The sequence below is a fragment of the Pinus tabuliformis genome, chromosome 2_2, assembly GCF_031772625.1.
Source record: "Pinus tabuliformis cultivar Carrire ecotype Pingquan chromosome 2_2, CPIR1, whole genome shotgun sequence".
NCBI lineage: Eukaryota > Viridiplantae > Streptophyta > Pinopsida > Pinales > Pinaceae > Pinus > Pinus tabuliformis.
The window spans coordinates 1,289,590,949-1,289,611,852 of record NC_142300.1 but is presented as its reverse complement, the minus strand read 5'-3'; the positions used below and the strand labels follow the sequence as shown (position 1 = coordinate 1,289,611,852).

Genomic DNA, 20,904 nt, shown 5'->3' with positions numbered 1-20,904 from the left:
AGATCTGAGCATAGATCATCTCCTATAACGATGATACATGAGATCAGTTGAAGACATTCTGCTTCAACTGATTCTCCTAGGTGACAACTTCTGTCCATTTCGTTCATTTGCTCCACCTTACCATGTAGCACCATCATGTTGCATCATGCATCATCATGCTGCTCATGATCACTTTGCTGCCCATACATCATGTTGTCCATGATCTCATACATCATGCTACCCATGTATCATGTTGCTTCATGCTGCTCACACATCATCATGCTTCATGTTTCCCATGCATCATGCTACACTGAGTTCTTTCAAGACTATGAGATCACATCTATGTATGATCAATTCCAGTCATGATCTAGACTATGATCATTATCATTGTTCCTTGAAGTATGATGAGACTGCCTCATGTTGTGATGATATAGTCTCCTTCTTTGTGGATGTCGAGAATCTTTGTTATGATGGAAACTTCTTCCATGGCTCTGCAATACATCTTGTTGAGGCTGCTACATGTATGTCATAGTGAAGGCAGTAGTAGATCACACACTGACTTATCTTTTCTATCCATCGGAGGGCATCATTTTTTATTACAGGTATGTCGAGAGGAGGCTGACCTAGATTTTTTTGCTCCTTATATTCAAGGACACAATAGAACCCTAGATTTATCGCATATGGAAATGCAGATCCATTTCCTTAGAGTGCGGCTTCATTGTCCTTACTGCAGCTTCATCGTTACCCTTTATGTGGCTTCATTAACATGACTGCGCCTTTGAAAACCTTGACTGCGGCTCCACTGCAGCTTCATTCCCTTAACAGTATGATTATTATAGTGGACAGAGTTCTGACATTTATCCTGTAACTGCTCTTCAAAACATCAGAAGTATCCAAGTTCGTATGCCTGTCTCTGTGACTGCACATAAGTTTTTACTGTTGCTTCATTAACTATGTATAAAGGTTTCCATGGACAACGTATAAGGTTATCATGATGTGTGTATATATTGCCTTTATTACAGCGTATGGACTGCGTGGATAAGGTCCTTCATTCCAACGTATAATCTGCGTGGATAAGGTTACCATACTGTGCGTGTATATTGCCTTCATTACAACGTATGAACTGTGTGGATAAGGTCCTTCATTCCAGCGTATAGATTGCCTGCTCAGCGTATAGGAACTGCGTGGATGTCTTCAATTTCTGAGGGAATATGACTACGACTCTTTCTATTACAGCTACTCTTGACTGCGTTTAGAACATCTGTAGCTAGGGTATCCAACGTATTCTTTTTGTGTCTTCTCCTTCTCCAAAAACCCAAGACATGGAGAGGAGGAGTTCACATGAAGAAATGTGAGTAAATGACTTCAAGTCCACACTTATTTATACTAAAAACATAGATGATGAATAAACATGTCTATTGAGTTTTTGAGCCTACATAAGATGCTGGTCGTCTTAACAATTTGTCCATAACATAAATAAATTCATAACTTCATAAATACTTATCAGAATCAGATGATCTTTAGATCAATCCTACACCTCTCGATGAGAGAGATCCAATAAAAATATCAGCTGCCATAAATAAGCTAACCCACATGGAGTTTGGCCCTAGTTTCCAATTTTAAAAAATACCCAAGGCCAATCCCATAATTATGTCGATGGTATTCTTTGACAAGATCAAATATGCGTTGTTGCGTTCATTACAATGGTCCAATACCATGGTAAAGACCTAGGTATTGAGAATACTATGGCACCGAAACTGTACGCGACTTTGCTTCGCCATACCTGTGTATGTATGTGGTATTTGTTCACATGACCCGTGCATATTTTCCTACACTCTATCTTTATCATTCCTCTGCCTTTGAACTAATATTCCTTTGTCCAATCTATTTGTCACATATGTACTAATCTATATACTCATCTTGCTACCATCATGATAACATTTTTATCAAGTAGGTTTCCATCAAGGACAACACATTAGTAATAATGCCATCGGTTTATGCATGTGGCTAATTCAGAATCTGGCAATAATATTTTAAAAGTAATAAAGATGTTATCACTACTAATTCACGCCCCTCCCCCAGTAGTGATCTAGTTTCCTACAATTATTTTTTAGTTAGTTTAGTTTATTTAATGTGGGTAAAAAATAAAAAATGGAAATATCGATATCATAAGTTTTTAATATCTTAACAACAACATAAGTTTTTCATGAAACATTAGATGGTGTCAAAAATTATGATGATAGGTCTAAATGATGATAATGACGATTAACATCTACTGAGATCTATATGTTCTACCTGACCTTAAGAAGGTAAGAAATTAATTGGAATTCTTTAACATTTTATTTCTATGCTAAAAACGAAGTGGGACAAGCACTCCGAGATCACCATAATTTTGTTGAGTTAAAAGGTCAAGAAGGTTAGTAGCGTGACAAATATTTTGAAAATTAGATTGGAATGTTGGTACAACATGGACAATCTAAAAGAAAGTGCTTTTCATATTTAAACATCCTAGGATCACACATGTGACAAACTCTTTCATCCTATGGTGCCTTGGGAATTGACCAACGCCTAGTTTTTTCTTTTTTGTAAGTAAGAAGTTGGAATTCTATTCATCTTTCAAAACAAAATTAAAATTGTTTCCAGTTGGTCTTCCTAATTGGAAACCAGACTAGCTACAATATATCAGTGTTTTCATTAGACTTTTGGTCATGACATTGCTGATGTTTTTCCATTTTGACCAACATTTACAAAATTTACAAAAAGGTATATGACATTAGTCCTCCTTATAACTTCTACCAACCCTCCTATGTCATCCAAACGACTCAGCCCTAGAAGTTACTAAGCTACTAACAGTATTGATCATTACAAAAGGAACATAACAACAACCAAAATACAACCACCAGTAACAATCAGAAGCATTAAAATCCTGATTAGTGTTCGGGGTCCTTGCTAGAAGGGGTTTCCTCCTATTCAAGTAGCTCCTAATTGTTGTCCTGACGTGAGGTATCCCCTTTCGTGTTGCTAACACAAACTCATCACACTTTGGCCAGTTGATATTTTCCGTTTCCTGGAGTGATGTCCACGCGATGGAAATAATGCAAGAAAATGTCAAACTTTTTTTCCATAGTGTTAATGCAATCCTTCTGGTGATGTTCAATATCCACCAACATTTGTAGATGGGTTTCCATCCTTTCCACCTGCTTTTGGAGAATGTCGAGCTGCTTCGATTGGGATCCATGAGTTTCTGTCTCTGCAATGACTTTCCCCATGAGCATCTTCATGTGCCATGTTGTGTCCATAGTCTTGTGGTAGAGGGTTTCATGGGTCTTGGTGACCCCTGTATCTATTACCCAGTTTAGCTCTTCTACAACCTAACCCTCTAACTTATTAGCTCTCTATTCCCTGATGTCTTGCTCCATTGCTTCCAGAATGGCCTTTCCTTCCTCTGGGACTAGATCCACATATGCTTGAGTAGCTTCCCGAGCCGTGGTCTCCATCCTTGTGCGCTTACGAGGGGTGACCTTTTGTGTCACTCCACATGGCCTTCCCCTACAATAAGCCTTCCTGTTGTGATCCATAATTATATAAACAACATGCCTACATAGCAGCAAACTAGTTATACAGACCTTGTGGAACCACTTTTCGCGCTGGAAAAAAGATAGGTAGGTTGGGTGATAAATAGCAATGTATGCCTAGATCCTGGAGCTTCCACTACTCTGCAACTTTCCTCTTTCAACCATTATTGCCTAACCGCACAAACTAATCCATGTGCATCTCTCACTTGCCCGATTAATCTTCGGCTGGTATCTTTTTGTGATTGCTAGATTTGACACAAGAATTAACGTCATATGTCTTCATTTCAAGTAATATGATATATAGCTTCTAGCCCGGCCCATGGGGGAAGGAGGAGCCATACCGGGGATTGTACCTCCCTCTATCACTGCCTTTCTTGCCATGATCATCCACGTACCTTCCATCAAGAGAATTTCGATCCCACCTTATTGTAATGACCTTCTCTCTTATTGATTACATGTTGATCATGGTTTTCGGTTTCCAATTATCATTTATCACTTCTTGGTATTTGACCTCTCTAGGGTAAGTCACCTCTGCTCTGATCCCAGTCCGATGTTGACTTCTCTCCTACATGTCCAGTTCATCTAGGTGAACACAATCATATTTTAATTATCCTTCTTGGACTTCATCCCATCCATATTGATTCATCGCAGTCGTCTCTTAGCACCCTCATTCATCAACCTCTCAGCCACTTTGTTGGTCGATCTACGAATGAGATTGAACACAACAATCCGCATGTTGTATCAGTGTCCTTGAATGCGCTAAATAATATGGATTTGGCACTCGTGCTTCGCAACCTTCCCTATGTTGGTACCACATTGTAGACACTTTGTTGTTCTGATTACAAGTGTCGAATCTCCTTCAATGGTGTAGTGATGGATGTTGGTCCCAACCAGAATTTCTAGCTCTTATTCCAAGGCATGGAACTTCATTGATTTGTTAGTAGCCACACCTAGTTGAGTGTAATAGAGCTTAAGGATCCTACCAACACCGTCTTGAATTACCCCTCTCACTCCAGCTCAACCTAGGTTTCCTTTCGAGGCCCCATCAAAATTCAACTTCAGAAACCCCGGGCTGGAGGCGACCATGTCATTGCAGCTTCATGAATTTGTGGTTCCTTCCTTCTATGGAGAGGTTCTTGTATGCCTTTTAGTCCTAATGTTTCCATAATTTTGTTCTCTTTTTTCGTAGGATTATTATCTCTCATTCATATCAAGATGCTAAGGATTGTTTCATGTACTTGTTGCAAGATTTGGGCTATCATGGTCGAGGTTGTGGAGGATTTGTTCTGAAATATCAGGCAGTTTCATTCCTTCCAGACTGCCCAAATCACAAATCCAGGGCTTAAACTCCAGGCAAGGTTGACCACCTTTTTTTTCAATATTTCTCCTCTCCATTTGCTTAATGTTTCTTGGATATTATCTCATTGTCTATCTGTTTGGCGAAAAACCTGAGAGACTTAGTCCCATAATGTAGTCATGTACTCACAGTTGTTAAGGAGGTGGTTGATAGATTCTTCCTACTTTTCACAGAGGTTGTAGTGTGAAGGACCAGAAAATCCTCTACAACATAGGTTTTCCCAAGTTAGAATTATTTTGTGCATAACCAACCATATGAAATTTCTTGTTTTGGCCATTGAGGGGATTACCAAATCTTGTTCCACTCTAGTTCTGCTACGTCTTTATGGTCCTATGATAGATATCAACGGGTCTCCTTTAGAGTAAATTGTTCGCCTTCCTGCCTTCCCCACCTTATTTGGTCATTGCCCTCTGAGTAAAGAATCTTTCTTCTGTGGAGTTTGACCAATGCCTAGTTTCACTATGAAGCTCATGAGAATTTGTTCTAATCTTGACAATGTTCATTTTCTTCTTAACATTAGTGAAGATAAAGATATAATTTTGGTTTTCGAATATTAGGATTTATCACCTAATTATAATATCATAGTTTCCTTTTTCCCTACAACTCTGTATTTCCCCACAATTTCTCCTTAAATTTGGATGTAATAATATTTTTAATATTATTCAAAATCTAGAAGATGATGTCCTCCATTATTCCCTAATGGTCTAGCCAAGACTGGGCATCATGATCCCACCCTACCTTGAGTTGAAGGTGGGGGATTTGGCTAGGGTTGGAAGCAATTTTAGAAAACCCCTTGGAATTCATGTTGTATAGCTTCTTATACTTAATATACCTAGTCATATCCATGCTTTGGTGGGGAAAAGACTTGCTTCAATAAGGAGGATATGGTAGGAAATATTTCCTTTAATCTTGAGGTTGTAGGTTATAAATTACTATTAGGGTCCCACCCTAACCCCCTTATTTATGTAGTAGGATTGAGTCATAGTTATAGTTAAGTAAAGAGTCAATAAAGCCCATATTAATAATTGTAAGTGGTCATAGTTATAGTTAAGTAAAGAGTCAATAAAGCCCATATTAATAATTGTAAGTGGTTAACCCGCATTTAATGACAGGACCACAGTTAGTTGCAAATGGGCCATGGTATTATATAGATGGTATTAATAAGAACCATGGTATTGCATGTATGAGTCATATATAAAGGATAGAGACTCCCTGCGAGGAGCATCGTGTCTTATTTTGTAATCGAGCTCTCCTCTATTGGAGGTTGCCCCCTCGAAGAGGCAAGTGAACATCTGGTATCATCTTGCAGGTTAAGAGCATAACAATTACTTTTGGATTTGTTCAATCTTCGTCCATGGCTCTATGGTATACTCACATCCATATAAAATAACAAGAGTGATAGGAGTCCCAAAGATGAGCTTTTTTTATCCCAAATTCAAAATGGTGTCCATGGTGTCAAGAGATTTGTAAAGGTTTTAAGGTAAATATTCTAGTACTTCAAGGGGATCAAATGATTTTTTTCAATTTTACCAAACTTAATTTTCCTCCAAAACTTTGCAGAAACTGACTTAAAGAGGTGTAGTAAGTGCTCTTGCTTTCTATTTATATAGTATACTTTCTTTCCTTTAATAAAAGCTTTACATATTCCAATAAAAACAGCTCAATTATTTTGTATGAACATTCTTAATTGATGATCTAGAAATTTTACAATCATTATCATACCAAAAATAAATGGTTTTATTATTTTTTTCCAATAGAGAACTTGCTATTTTGGTAGAGAACTTGCCATAATAGCAGAGAAAAAAAAAAGGATTCTCACTCTAAAACTTTATAAAAGGAAAGAAAAGAAATTTAATTCGTAAACCCCTTCAAATTGTTAAATGTTGGATGGTTTTGCAGAGGCCGCTATCATATCGTTGAGTTGTCACAAGGAATCCATCCGAAGGCCACTGTCATATCATTAACATGTCACAAGGAATTCATCCATATATCTCTGTCAGTGGGTACCGACTTCACATTCTCAGCACAGTTAGTTAAGAACCGACTCTCATAACCTCCATTCATTCATATTTCTCTTCTGCTTCTCTCACCATGTTTTAACGTGACGTGTCAGCTGTACCCCGTGATTATATTCACATCTTATCCAGGCCATCCCCTCCTTTAAGTAACTCCATCATCCCGCCATATACTTGCAGAGACGCAGAAATACAATATTTCAGCATGGGCAGTTACATTTCTTGCGCTTCGGACCCTGTACCTCCCAAAACTGTGAAGGTCATACACTCCAATGGTAGCGTTCAGGACCTTCACAAGCGAATAAAGGCGGCAGAGCTGATGCTGGACAATCCTCAGCACTTTGTATGTCACGCCGACATCTTGCAGACTGGGCGTCGGATTAATCCTTTGGCCGCAGACGAAGAACTGGATTTGGGGCATCTCTATTTTGTTCTGCCCATGCCCAAACTGCACTCTGTGCTCTCTGAGACAGACATAGAGTCCCTGGTATTGAAGGCCAATTCCGCCATGAAAGCTGCAGGCAAACGGAGCTCAGGCGCCAGAATACTCCCCCTATTTGGAGACCTTATGCGTCCCCTGTTTCCAGAAGGGAAAAAGGATGTATTCATCTTGGAGGAGGGGAAACAAATTAGTGGGGTGCAGGAGGAACAGCAGCTTGCTCTGCCGAAGCTGAATTTGGAGGATGATCCAGAGCTGTCAACGGCACTTGCCCAACTGAAATTCATCACAGGCAAAACCTGGAAGCCAAAGTTGGAGACCATTAAAGAGTTCCGACCAAAGCTTCGGGATCTGATGCAGTTGAATATTGAACAATTCTGCTAGTATGAAAATTTACGTTCAATCAACAGGATTACTGTTCACACTGAATATGCTTGCCCTCGGAGAATATAGATCAATCCTCTACGTTGATCCCGCACACACATATTCCTCTGCATCTGTTGGGATTCTGGGTTCCCTTTATCCATCTCAACAGATTCGAAGATCTGCCAAATGTGTGAAGAGGCTGTTGAATTACAGAGAGGCTCTTATCTTCATGTATTGTAACTCAACAGAGAGGGTTCTTATCTTCATGTATTGTTGTGAGGGGCCGGTCAGTGATGCTTTTATTATTATTATTATGCAGGGATATTGGAAATCCTTGTGCCACTGTGTTGAATGCAAAAGTTATATACTATTCTGATAAAATCATAAAATTAGAAACCAATCAAACAGTTAAAATTAAATTAAATTAATTTTATATTTACTTCAGCTAGATTATCTTTATCCTATAGGTTATTTTTAGTCTCTTGATATCAAAATATTTTTCTTTCTTTGTATTTGAATCTCAGAAATTTTTCATGGATTTTTTAATTTTTGGTAAGCTGTAACATTAAAGATTTTTATTATTAATAGTGAAAAAGATGTTATTAGTGATAAAGTTAAGGAGATCTCTTGTTTGTGGGATAAGGGACCTATTTCCACTCATGTGACAGTTAAGCTTAGCAAAGTACGCATATTTTATCTTTGACCTTTTAAGTGGAAACCCATGCTCTTAACCATTAGACCCACTCAATTAATTAGATTAATTATGAGTAGAACTTATCATTTTGTTTGTTTTTTGGAATTACAAATATTAACTGGTTTAGTTAATTATCTTTAGATATTTAGTATTTTGTTTATTATTAATTAAGTTTATAGTTATTAAGTTAGTAATAGTTAGATATTTATTATTATTTTTTAGTTGAGAACAGTTGTAATTTGTTATGAGTTAGGAATAAAGTGGTAATTTAAATTTCCAAAGTTTAATTTTGAGTTTTTAAAATTAATATAAATAATATATATTTTTAATCGTGATAGATTTATTTTAATTTTTTTTATAAGATTTGAATAAAAAGAAGAATATAAAATTATGAAATTATTTTCTTTTTAGGCAGATCAGTTTCTTTTTATTACACTATATTAAAGGTTTGTTTTGAATGTCTATATCTTAATCATATATATATAAATTCTACCGCCAAAACTTTATCATACAAGACATTATGTCACAGTGTTGGTAAATTAATTTAATTGAGCCATTAAAAGTACATGGAAACATCAATGTTGAAATAGCTAGATTAATTAGAAGTGTAAGATTTAGATTGTTGCAAAACTATTCCTCAATGCAAATTAACTCTTCCATGTTCTTCTATCTCAAAATTATAAAATTAGAATTTGAAAATTATTTTGTTAATATTTATTTTCATATAAATTAAATTTATTTAGAAACTATTTTGTTTTCAAATCAAATTATGATTACAATAACGAGAATTAATTATTATATAAAAGATATCTTAAGAAAAAATAAACTTGGGAGTCAATCTTCTCTATTTTTGTTTTCTATAGACTCTCAAAAAATACCCTATGTTCAAAATATTCAATATCAAGTTCCCTCTCCAAATTCCTTGAGAACATGAAAGTAAGTGTTTTTTCCATTAATGGCTTATCTTTGTGAATCATGAATCCAAATTGCATAAAGGCCTTGAAGATTGTGTGAATCCCAGTAACATATGTTGCAAACCTAGTGCTAAGACTCTCGCCATGGTAATGCAAGCATATATCTTGCTCAAGGTTTTATTTTCTAGTGATTTGTGGCCAATTCAAGTCATTACATGCTTTACTGCCACCATTATGCAAGCCACGAGCTCAAGGCCAACAAAGGATTGAGCAAACCAGAAAACTATACAATAATCTTCATAAAAACATAAAATTTGTCTCTACAAAAATCAAATGTGAATCAACAAACTGACAATCATGGCAGACTACTTGAGATATGATACCATGAAACTTAGCAAATCTGTAGGGCAGGAATTGCCCACTCTGATACCATGTAAGAGTATTCTATTACTCACAATTTTATGTTAATGTACATAGAAATCCTTCGTTCTATAGCAATGGAGGAGGCCTAGTATCGATTAAGGATAACTACAACAACTGGGTTGATGCAAATCCCTATGTGAGCTTACGACTCACCATACTTAGCTCATAGGGATATGAAGCATTGGAAAATCCAACTCTAACAATTTTGATTCTTTTAATCATTTAAAAATATATATATGATTAACTAAAATGAAAGGAAGTTATAAAAAATTAATGATAAAATAAAGAAAGAAAAATATTTATAAAAATACAAGGTGATTAATAATTTAAATTAAATTATTTAATATTTTAAATAATAAAATTAATTGTACATGGTAATAATTATTATTGGAAGTTTTGGTAGCAATGATGTTGTTAGGAACATTCCACTCCTCATTTGTTGGGGGGTTCGGCTGGAAAGGAACAAAGCCACGTTCAGGGATGCTCCATCTGCTCCATATCTCATTTCAACAAAAATAGGAGTGATCTTTGCTCTATTGCCTATGAAAGAGCCTCATCATGTGCCACACATCATCTCTGAAAAAGAGATCAAACGAAAAATTCCCTAGCATTATTTTGATGGAGCATCAAATGAGGATGGTGTTTGTGGGGGTGGTCTCATTCTTTTCATCAACAATCAATATTTTCTGAAATAAAATAATTGGCTTGGGCAGGGGTTCCAACAATTATGCATAACTACTCTCATCAAAACTTCTTTTATGTTGGAATTTGGAGTGTGATTGTCATTCTCCAAGTGTTCAAGGACTCCTTAAATGTTATAAATTGGTTTAATCCTACTCAAAGATGCCACAATGATCTGAGTTGACTCAAATCCTAGATTTAACCAAGATCTTTTGCTTTCGTGATGTGATTATAATTGCATTTAAAATAGCATAAAGGAACAGATATGCATGTTGTAAAGAAGAAGGAACATGACAATCATCAGCAACATAAAATAACAAGACGTTGATAACGGAGTTCGTCCAGGAGGGACTACGTCTCCGGGCCCCGGTGTTAAGATGGTGTAGGCTGCTACATTAAGTGTTGTCAATAGTGATGATGTACATAGGTGGTGACATCGCTATCATACAAGGAAAATGCCCTCACGCAGGAGTGGCTCCACGAGATGTTCCACTACAGGAACTCTTAGTCAAAAGGGACTCCTATCAGTATGACATAAACTCATGCATGATGATAATGAGCATCCCGCTAACATGGCATCAAAGGGATCTCAATGCAAACATACATGACGACACATGAGTATCCCGTCAACATGATGACAATGGGATCTCAAACAAAACATGATGAATCATGACAACAAGTACATCCCATAGATGATTATGCATCACATCAAGCAGGGATCATGAAACAAGTAAGAAAACAAGATCCCACATCAAACATCAAACAGGGATTTGTGCAGCACAATGCATCTCATAGAAAAAAAGAAGTACATGAACGCACTGCATATACCTCACATCCTGGGGCCATCTGAAGAAAAGGATGTCAAACTGCTAAAGCTGGCCATACCATCAATCTTGCGTCGAATCTCATGGAATGACTTCTCGCACTTTGAATGCTGACACCTGCACTCCACTTTGAAAAGTGGCCGAAAAATGGAATGATCAAATGGAAAATCTGATTGCATCATCAAATTCGTGGCACCGAACAATGTAAAATCAACTGTCAAATTTCTGAATTATGACAAAGTGAAAATCTGGGGCTTAAGAAATCTTTTAGATTCCCCCTAGATTCCTCAAAGATTCCCTCCTCCGGGTCATCTGAAGATTTGCTGCTTAGATCAAAATTCTAATTGCGCCATCAGGTTCGTGTTGTTGAGAGGTGTAAGATCGACATAAAATTTGTCCAATTTGTACACTGGAAAAATCTCGCCCCCTGACGCACTAAGCAAATGGATGGGTTTATATAATTTTTGTGGCAGATATTATAATGAAGTGCCCATGGCATGTTGGTTAGGGCGGAGGTAATAAGGCGGACAGGTCGGGGATCAAATCTCGCCTGTGGCATAAAAAAAATTGTTTTAAAAAAAACATTGATTCCTTTTTTGTTAATTTGTGATATGGGTCAGGCACGCCTTGGGCGGCCTGCCTAACAATCGTTACATGTGGTATTGGATGGGTGCTTAATGTTTTGTATTAATGTTTTGGTTGATGCATTAAAGGGGTTGGTTGTTGTGCTGCCATATGGGGCCGCTCGGTGGGGGTCAGCCCACATGGGTCGGGCGAGTTCAATCCCATCGGCTCCACTATTATTATTATAATTATTATTATATATATGGTGGTTCTGATGGCGATGGCAAGGGTCATGGCCCGCCACCCTTTATATATATATATATATATATATATATATATATTTTATTTTTATAACTATATAACATATTAGGCATTTTTGAAAATTCGGAAAATTGACCGAAGGAGTCAATTTAAGTAGGCCACAAAATCACCCGGAATCTGGCAAAGGTTGTCCTGAATTCGGTGGCCGGATTTTTTCCAAATTGCTGCCTCCTTAAACCTGCCCAGTCACCCAAGTCAACCCTGAATTTTGACTGCTCCTAACTTTCGCATACGGACTCGGTTTGACGAACCGTTCACACCACCGTGATCATGATGACGAGATCTTCAACATGAACCTAGTTCGAGAATAATCTAAACACTTTGATTTTTGACCCTTTCTGAGTCCTTTGGGACTTTTGCCTGTGTCTGGAGCCACCTGGATCAATCCTCCCCACTGAGGATCTTTTGGTCCTCCAAAAGCATGAAAAATAATCTGCAACTTCTCTGTACCTTGTCTACATCACAAGAATCCTAAAAGGTCTCGCTTCTATCTCCTTCACCTTTGTTCTTCAGAGCCTTAAATGATGAACTGACACCTACAACCTCTGAAAACCTGTTGTACACTGTGTATAAATTCCCACTGTAGATCAATAGATTATGCAATATACTAAAGCAAAATACAAGATTACTTCTACAACAAACTTTGCATAAGCTTAATCGAATATGAGCAAGATCAATAGAACACATATAAGTGATAAAGAGAAAGAAATCACACATGAACACAGAAATATAATCCGGGGAAAGCCTCGGCCTAAAACCCCAATCTTTGTAGTATCATACAAGTGGAAAATAGTTCGGATTACACAAAGAAACAGCTCACAAGCTATCCTACTCTCTCTGCAATCCCTCTGCTTCTCATATGCAGTCAAAGGCTTCTCAGAAACCTTCTCTTCTGCCCTCCAAGCCTCCTATTGCCTTGCGCAGTTTTTCCTGGGATCCAATGCTTCCACAAGTGTGAATTCCCACCTCACACTACTCACTTGGCTTAGAAATAACTGCACAAACCTGAAGGAGATAATTCCTTCTGCATGGATGAGTTTCCTATATAGGAAAAATCCTCCAACTAATAGTACACTACCCCTTCCTCTAATCTCAACTGGGTCTCTGACTAAACTAACATGCATGAGTTATTTATGAGAGAATATTTAGTTATCTGGAGAGCAGCAGTTACATGCATGCAAGCATTAACTAACTGAACTCACAATTAATTCGACAAACTGTTAGAACTAATCTAATTGGAGTTGACTCAGTTAACTGAGCCAACTAATTACAACTCAATATTACAACTCATCCTTATCTCTTTAATTGATGGATAAATTCCTCAATCAATGGAGAAATTGTTGCATGTCCTCACATAGACTTCATGTTTGATTTTCCACAACTAAGTAACTCATGGTGAATTAATTAATTATTTTACAAACAACTGCTAAGATCAAATTCAAATTTTATTTCTCAATTTTAGTCTAGGGACTGACTAAAATTGGAATCCATCCTGAAATGCTATTTATAGCAAAGCTATATTTAGCACTTCCATTTTCGTTCCTTGTTACTATGTCCAACACTGGTACCAAAACTGCTATTAATAGCAGTGCTATTTTTAGCATTTCTTGCTGCTATTTTCAACACTCCATCTCAACAAGAAAGGCATTCAACTCGAACCCGATCCTATACCTTTGGAATGTTCTGCATGCAACACTTCTCCCAAGTGTTATTGCTCCAGCAACTCTAGAAACGAAAAGAACTCCCAACTAACCTCCCTGTTGGGCTAGAAACATACTATAATGTTGAAGCTCCATCTACCGCTGACAAGTGCTCCCTCTCTGACCTCTGAGCTTCTGTAACACTCCATGCATCTCGCACCATTGCACATCTCTCTATGCCATCCTGCAGTGGTGCAACACTCCTGTGCCTCTCGCATTACTGCAGCCTGCTAGCTCTGCACTGTCTTGGGATTCCTGCACTGTAGCTCTCTCTGTCGCTCCATCTGCATCTATCTCTACCCACTCAGCCAATATTGCTACTCCTTGTCGAAGCTCCCATAGCAAGGTCTAATCAAAGAGGTTGGGTACCTCAATGATCCTGCCCCCATTCCAGCCTTCATGAGACTATCACTTCACATTGCCCCACCTCTCACCTTGAGGTATGGATGAATGTGATCCATCTGCCCACTTGGCTCAAACTTTCCCCCTACTGGAGGTATTTGCATGAGTGGATGCCTCCACTTGGTCTCCTCTCGGCTTCTCCAGTTGTGGCTGTTCCAAAACCTCCTGAAGCTACTTCACCAATCGTGGCTCCTCCACAATTGTCTGAGACTTCGTCTGGCGCTGCATGTTGAGAGGTAGTGTACTCTCCCTCTCAACCACCAAGTCTCCAATAGTTGCCTTGCTCCTCAAGGCTTTGCATGCATCTTGAACCTTAAGAGCATACAGGTTCTTGACTCGTGAACCAATCTGCTTCACTTGTCTCGTGGTGATGTGTCGAAGGAAAACCTTTCCCTTACTGAAGACTACATCATAGCCTTTGTCTTCCAGCATTGCGATCGACACCAAATTTTTCCTTAGTCCTGGTACATACTTGACATCAGTCAAGGTAATGCGAGCTCCATGCTCCCTCTGAAAAACAACCGTGCCTACACCTGAGACACTATACTTTTCATCATTACCCATCGCTATGAGTATCTGGAGATCTTTCTCCTCCAAGGTACTGAACAAACTCTTGTCGCCGGTCATGTGGAATGAAGATCCACTGTCAAGAAACCAATCACATCCCACCATGGATGAAACCATGCATGCGAAGAGGGTGAAATCCAACTCAAATTGTGAGGCCAATGCCTCACCTTTAGATCCTTCCTTGGATCCCATCTTTGATTTCTTCAGTGGACAATTTGTAGCAAAATGGCCCACCTAGTGACAATGAAAGCATCACACTTTCGACTTGTCAAACTTCTTCCCACCATGGGAAGAACTCAATTTTGGATGAGAATCCTTCTCCTTCCCCTTCTTTGCCTTACTCGCTAAGGTGCAATTTTCTTCATCCTCCTTGGATGAAGAACCATCTCTGGTGCTTCTTCTTATCTCCTCCTGCATCAGATCCAACCAAAGTCATTCCCAATCTGGCAGTTTTTCTCTTCCATTAACCGAGTCTTGGTAGTTATGCCAGCTCTTAGGAAGATCGAGGAGCACAAGAATCACCATGTCATCATGGGCTGTCATGATCCTTAGGCTTCCAAGCTCATCTCTACAGGTGGTGAGCTTGTTCAGATATGTAGAGATCATGTCACCCTTTTCACACTTGATTTTTCGAAGCTTGTCTTTCAGTGCCAGCTTCCTTTGATCGTTGTTGTTCTGATATAGATCTTTCAATGTTTTCCACATTGAAAGAGGTGTCTCCTTCCCATGGAGACTTGAGACTATGTGGTCTCGAACTCCCTCCAGAAGGATTCTCCTTGCTCTAGCCAAACATTTCTTCCATTCTGCCAATTCAGTAGCATTAGCCGCTGCAGGTTGGGGACTTCTTGATCAATGAAGTCCTTTAGACCGTTATCCTCTAATATTGCTTCCATGCGATCCTTCCAGACTATATAATTCGAACTGCCATCAAAGGCATATTTGAGTCTTAAAGTGTTGAATGCCATAGGTGAAATAGAGATGTGATAAGAACTCGATTTCTATATTCAAGAATCAAAAACTTTGAACTTCTCCCTTCTTGTATACTGTTCTTCCTTGATCACCTTTGCTCTGATACCATGTAGAAATTCACACTATAGATCAATAGATTATGCAATATACTAAAGCAAAATACAAGATCTACTTCTAAAACAAACTTTGCGGAAGCTTAATCGAATATGAGCAAGGTCAATAGAACACATATAACTGATAAAGAGAAAGAATCAGACATGAACACAGAAATATAATCCGAGGAAAGCCTCAGACTAAAACCCCAATCTCTGTAATATCATACAAGTGGAAAATAGTCTGGATTACACAAAGAATCAGCTCACAAGCTATCCTGCTCTCTCTGCAATCCCTATGTTGCTCATAGATAGTCAAATGCTTCTCAAAAACCTTCTCCTCTGCCCTCCAAGCCTCCTATTTCCTTGCGCATTTTTTCCTGGGGTCCAGTGCTTCCACAAGTGTGAATTCCCACCTCACACTGCTCACTTGGCTCAGAAATAACTGCACAAACCTGAAGGAGATAATTCCTTCTGCATGGATGCGTTTCCTGTATATGAAAAATCCTCCAACTAATAGCACACTGTCCCTTCCTCTGATCTCAGCTGGGTCTTTGATTGAACTAACATGCATTAGTTATTTATGAGAGAATATTCATTTATTTGGAGAGCAGCAGTTACATGCATGCAAGCATTAACTAACTGAACTCACAATTAATTCTACAAACTGTTAGAACTAATCTAACTAGACTTGACTCAGTTAACTGAGCCAACTAATTACAACTCAATATTACAACTCATCCTTATCTCTTTAATTGATGGATAAATTCCTCAATCAATGGAGAAACTATTGCATGTCCTCACATAGACTTCATGTTTGATTTTCCACAACTAATTAACTCATGGTGAATTAATTAATTATTTTACAAACAGCTCCTAAGATCAAATTCGAATTTTACTTCTCAATTTTAGTCCAAGGACTGACTAAAATTGGAATCCATCCCGAAATGCTATTTATAGAAAAGCTATTTTTAGCACTTCCATTTTTCATTCCTTTTGGCTATGTCCAACACTGGTACCCGAACTGCTATTAATAGCACTTCTATTTTTAGCATTTCTTGTTGCTATTTTCAACACATTGTTTTTCAAATTACATGCTTGACTTACATGACCATCTAATGACCCAAACATTCCATACTTGCCACGTGTTTATAACACATACTTGATGGTTAAGTTTACATCAAAATGGAAACAATGCCCCACCTATGAAAACAAGGCCAACATATCATTGTTTCTTCAACAAGTGATGGAAAACACATCATCACTGCAACACATGATTTACAAAAATAAGGCCAAACACTATTTTTGTTTTGACAAGTGATGGAAACACAACATCACTTTCAGAGTGTAAAATGCAACACAAAATAAGAACAGACATCATTGTTGCTTAATAAGTGATGGAACACACATCATCACTTTTACATCTTAAAATGCAACAAATGATTTACAAAAGCACGACCATGACAAGCTAACATATCTAGAAACCATTTTTCACTTATCAATGTGAATGGGTCACCTCCTTGTGGCACATTCGCTGGTTGGACAACCATTTTATCTGACTCATGCACCGACGCTTTGTCTTTAAGGCACTGCTCTGGATGGATCCTCCAACAAGTGGCTCTTTAATGGCCACCTTTGTTGAAATGACTGCAATACTTTTTCTTCCTCAAGATCTGCTTAACATGTTTCTTTATCTGCTGTTGAGAGGGTCTTCCATGCCTCCTCCTTTTATGTGTTGCTATTCTTTTCCAACACTTAGAAAATGTATGGTTATGTAATCCACAAAAGGTACATGTTTTTCGATTCCATGATTTATGCTCATCTTTAACAACATGATTATAATCGAAATGAAAATTCAAATATCGAGACTGGTTATACCTCTCCTTTCCATCTCTGGTGTAGGTATGGTCATGAGAGCTTGCCTCAGCTCTTTCCCTGCAATGGGAATTGCCATGGGATGATGGGGATGTGTTCCCATCATTCTCTTTCCTCGACGATTTCGACGATAGCTCAGAAGAATCTGACACCTTCGAGCATTCTCCTTTGGTGTATCCCAAGCTTGCAAATTGATGCCTTTGCACAACATCCAATGATTGATTATGCCTTGGTTATTAACACCAAGTTCTTTTTCCTCCTTGTACCTCATCTTGGTAAGGAGCCTCATGTTTGTCCCTGTAATTGGTATCTCCACTTCTCCAACAAAAAGCATACTATGTGAAGAAGAAACTAAAAGGAAATCAACATCTTTTACCTCCACTGTCGAGTGGGAAAGAACTGATGAGGGCTTATCATCATCTATTGTTTGTGGTTCACTGTCTGTCTTGGCGGATTCCCCAACTTCTTTCCTGACATACCCAAGTCCTGCCTGACGGGGTAGTTCCTCTAATTTGATGGGGTTGACAATGCCTTGTTCATTAATGCCCAAGCCTTTTCCTTCATAACCCATTTTCTTCAACAATTTGGAGCCAATTTCTGTGGTATGATTTTCAAAAACAGCGAAATCATCATCAAGACACATACATGAATTTAGAGAATTACATTTTACCTCACATGGGTCACGCTACACTTTTTCCAAGGTCTCGTCCTTAGCTTTTAGCTGTTGTAGCAAATTTTTTTTTTCCTCTTTCTCTTCATGTAGAAGCATTTTCAATTCAACATTCTTTGTTTGAAGATTCTACTTGTTGTGCTTCAATTCTTCTAGGGCCTCTTCCATGGCTCGCAATTGAAGTTGCAACCGCTCCTTTTCCTCTGTCTCTTTTTGTAGAGCTTCATACATTATTTCCACCTTTTGGGAAATTTTGAGCATGGTCTCGTACATTGCTTTTTCATCCTTTGTCGCTGCATGTTCCATTGTTCACGCTGGCAATTCAAATCCATGCAAAGACTGCTCTGATACCAAACTTGATCCGAGTTGACTCAACTCTCGGATTTAACCAAGATCTTTTGCTTTCATGATGTGATTATAATTGCATTTAAAATAGCATAAAGGAACAAATATGCATGTTGTAAAGAAGAAGGAACATGACAATCATCAACAACATAAACTAACAAGACGTTGATAACGGAGTTTTTCCAAGAGGGACTACATCTCCAGGCCCCAGTGTCAAGATGGTGTAGGCCACTGCATTAAGTGTTGTCAATAGTGATGATGTACATAGGTGGTGACGTCGCTATTATACAAGGAAAATGCCCTCACACAAGAGTGGCTCCATGAGATGTTCCACTATAGGAACTCTCAGTCAAAAGGGACTCCTATCAGTATGACATAAACTCATGCATGATGATAATGAGCATCCTGCCAACATGGAATCAAAGGGATCTCAATGCAAACATACATGGTGACACATGAGTATCTCGTCAACATGAAGACAAAGGGATCTCAAACGAAACATGATGACTCATGACAACAAGTACATCCCATAGATGATTATGCGTCACATCAATCAGGAATCATGAAACAAGTAAGAAAAAAAGATCCCACATCAAACATCAAACAAGGATTTGTGCAGCACAATGCATCTCATAGCAAAAAAGAAGTACATGAACACACTACATATACCTCACACCCTGGGGCCATCTGAAGAAGAGGATGTCAAACTGCTGAAGCTGGCCGTACCATCAATCTCGCATCAAATCTCATGGAATGACTGCTCGTCGTTGAATGCTGACACCTGCACTCCACTTTGAAAAGTGGCCGAAAAATAGAAAGATCAAGTGGAAAATCTGATTGCATCATCAGATTCGTGGTGTTGAATACTGTAAAATCAACTGTCAAATTTATAAATTCTGACAAAGTGAAAATCTGGGGCTTAAGGAATCTTTTAGATTCCCCCTAGATTCCTCAAAGATTCCCTCCTTCGACTCATTTGAAGATCTGCTGCTCAGATAAAAATTCTGACTACACTATTAGGTTTGTGTCGCTGAGAGATGCAATATTGACGTAAAATTTGTCCAATTTTGACACTAGAAAAATCTCGCCCTCCTGAAAATTTGGCTCAATCATGGTTCCGCCTGCTCTTTTCCCAGGTTCATGGTTCCACCTGCAATAAAAACACCATCTTGAATTCCATGCCACGCCTTCATGCCCCCCGATGCTAAGAAAATTATGGGTTTATATAAAATTTTGTGGCAGATATTACAATGAAGCACCCACGGCGCGTTGGTTAGGGCGGAGGTAATAAGGCGGACAGGTCGGGGGATCAAATCTCCCCTGTGCCATAAAAAATTTTGTTTTTAAAAAAATGTAGATTCTTTTTTTATTAATTTGTGATATGGGTCGGGCCCACCTTAGGCGGCCCACCCAACAACTGTTACATGTGGTATTGGATGGGCGCTTAACGTTTTGTATTAATGTTTTGGTTGATGCATTAAAGGGGTTGGTTGGCATGCTGCCATATGGGACCGCCCGGTGGGGGTTGGACCACATAGGCCAGGGGGTTTAATCCCCACCGGCTCCACTATTATTATGTCAGATATATATATATATATATATATATATATATGTATATATGGTTGTTTCGATGGAGGTGGCTGGGGTCATGGCCTACCACCATTTATATATATATATTTTTATTTTTATAACTATATAACATCTTAGGCATTTTTGAAAATTCAAGCCACAAAATTGCCCAAAATCTAGCCCAGGTTGGCCGGATTTTGTCCAAATTGCTGCCTCCTTAACCCTGCCCAGTCACCCAAGTCAACCCTAAACTTTGACTGCTCCTAACTTTTGCATACGGACTCGGATTGGTGAACCATTCACACCACTGCGATCATGACGATGAGATCTTCAACATGAACCTAGTTTGAGCACAATCCAAACACTTTTATTTTTGACCCTTTGTGAGTCCTCTCAGACTTTTGCCTGTGTCTGGAGCCACCTAGATCACACAATTACACATTGATCCCAATACTTGAAGAGATATTTCAGTTAAAGCGAACTTTTGATTTTATCTCTTGTTGTCATATCTACTTGGAAAGAAACTTCGAGGCAGATATTCTTTTTAGAAATGTGTTGTCATT

The 20,904-nt window shown here is 38.4% G+C and overlaps 1 protein-coding gene across 1 annotated transcript; it reads left to right on the top strand.

Moving 5' to 3' along the window:
* Window positions 1-7,095: 7,095 nt before the first annotated feature.
* LOC149198187 (uncharacterized) lies at window positions 7,096-8,062 on the top strand. Its single transcript, XM_089404082.1, has one exon. It carries the CDS (start codon window positions 7,132-7,134, stop codon window positions 7,747-7,749), a length of 618 nt encoding a protein of 205 aa, XP_089260208.1. The 5' UTR covers window positions 7,096-7,131; the 3' UTR covers window positions 7,750-8,062.
* Window positions 8,063-20,904: the final 12,842 nt, after the last annotated feature.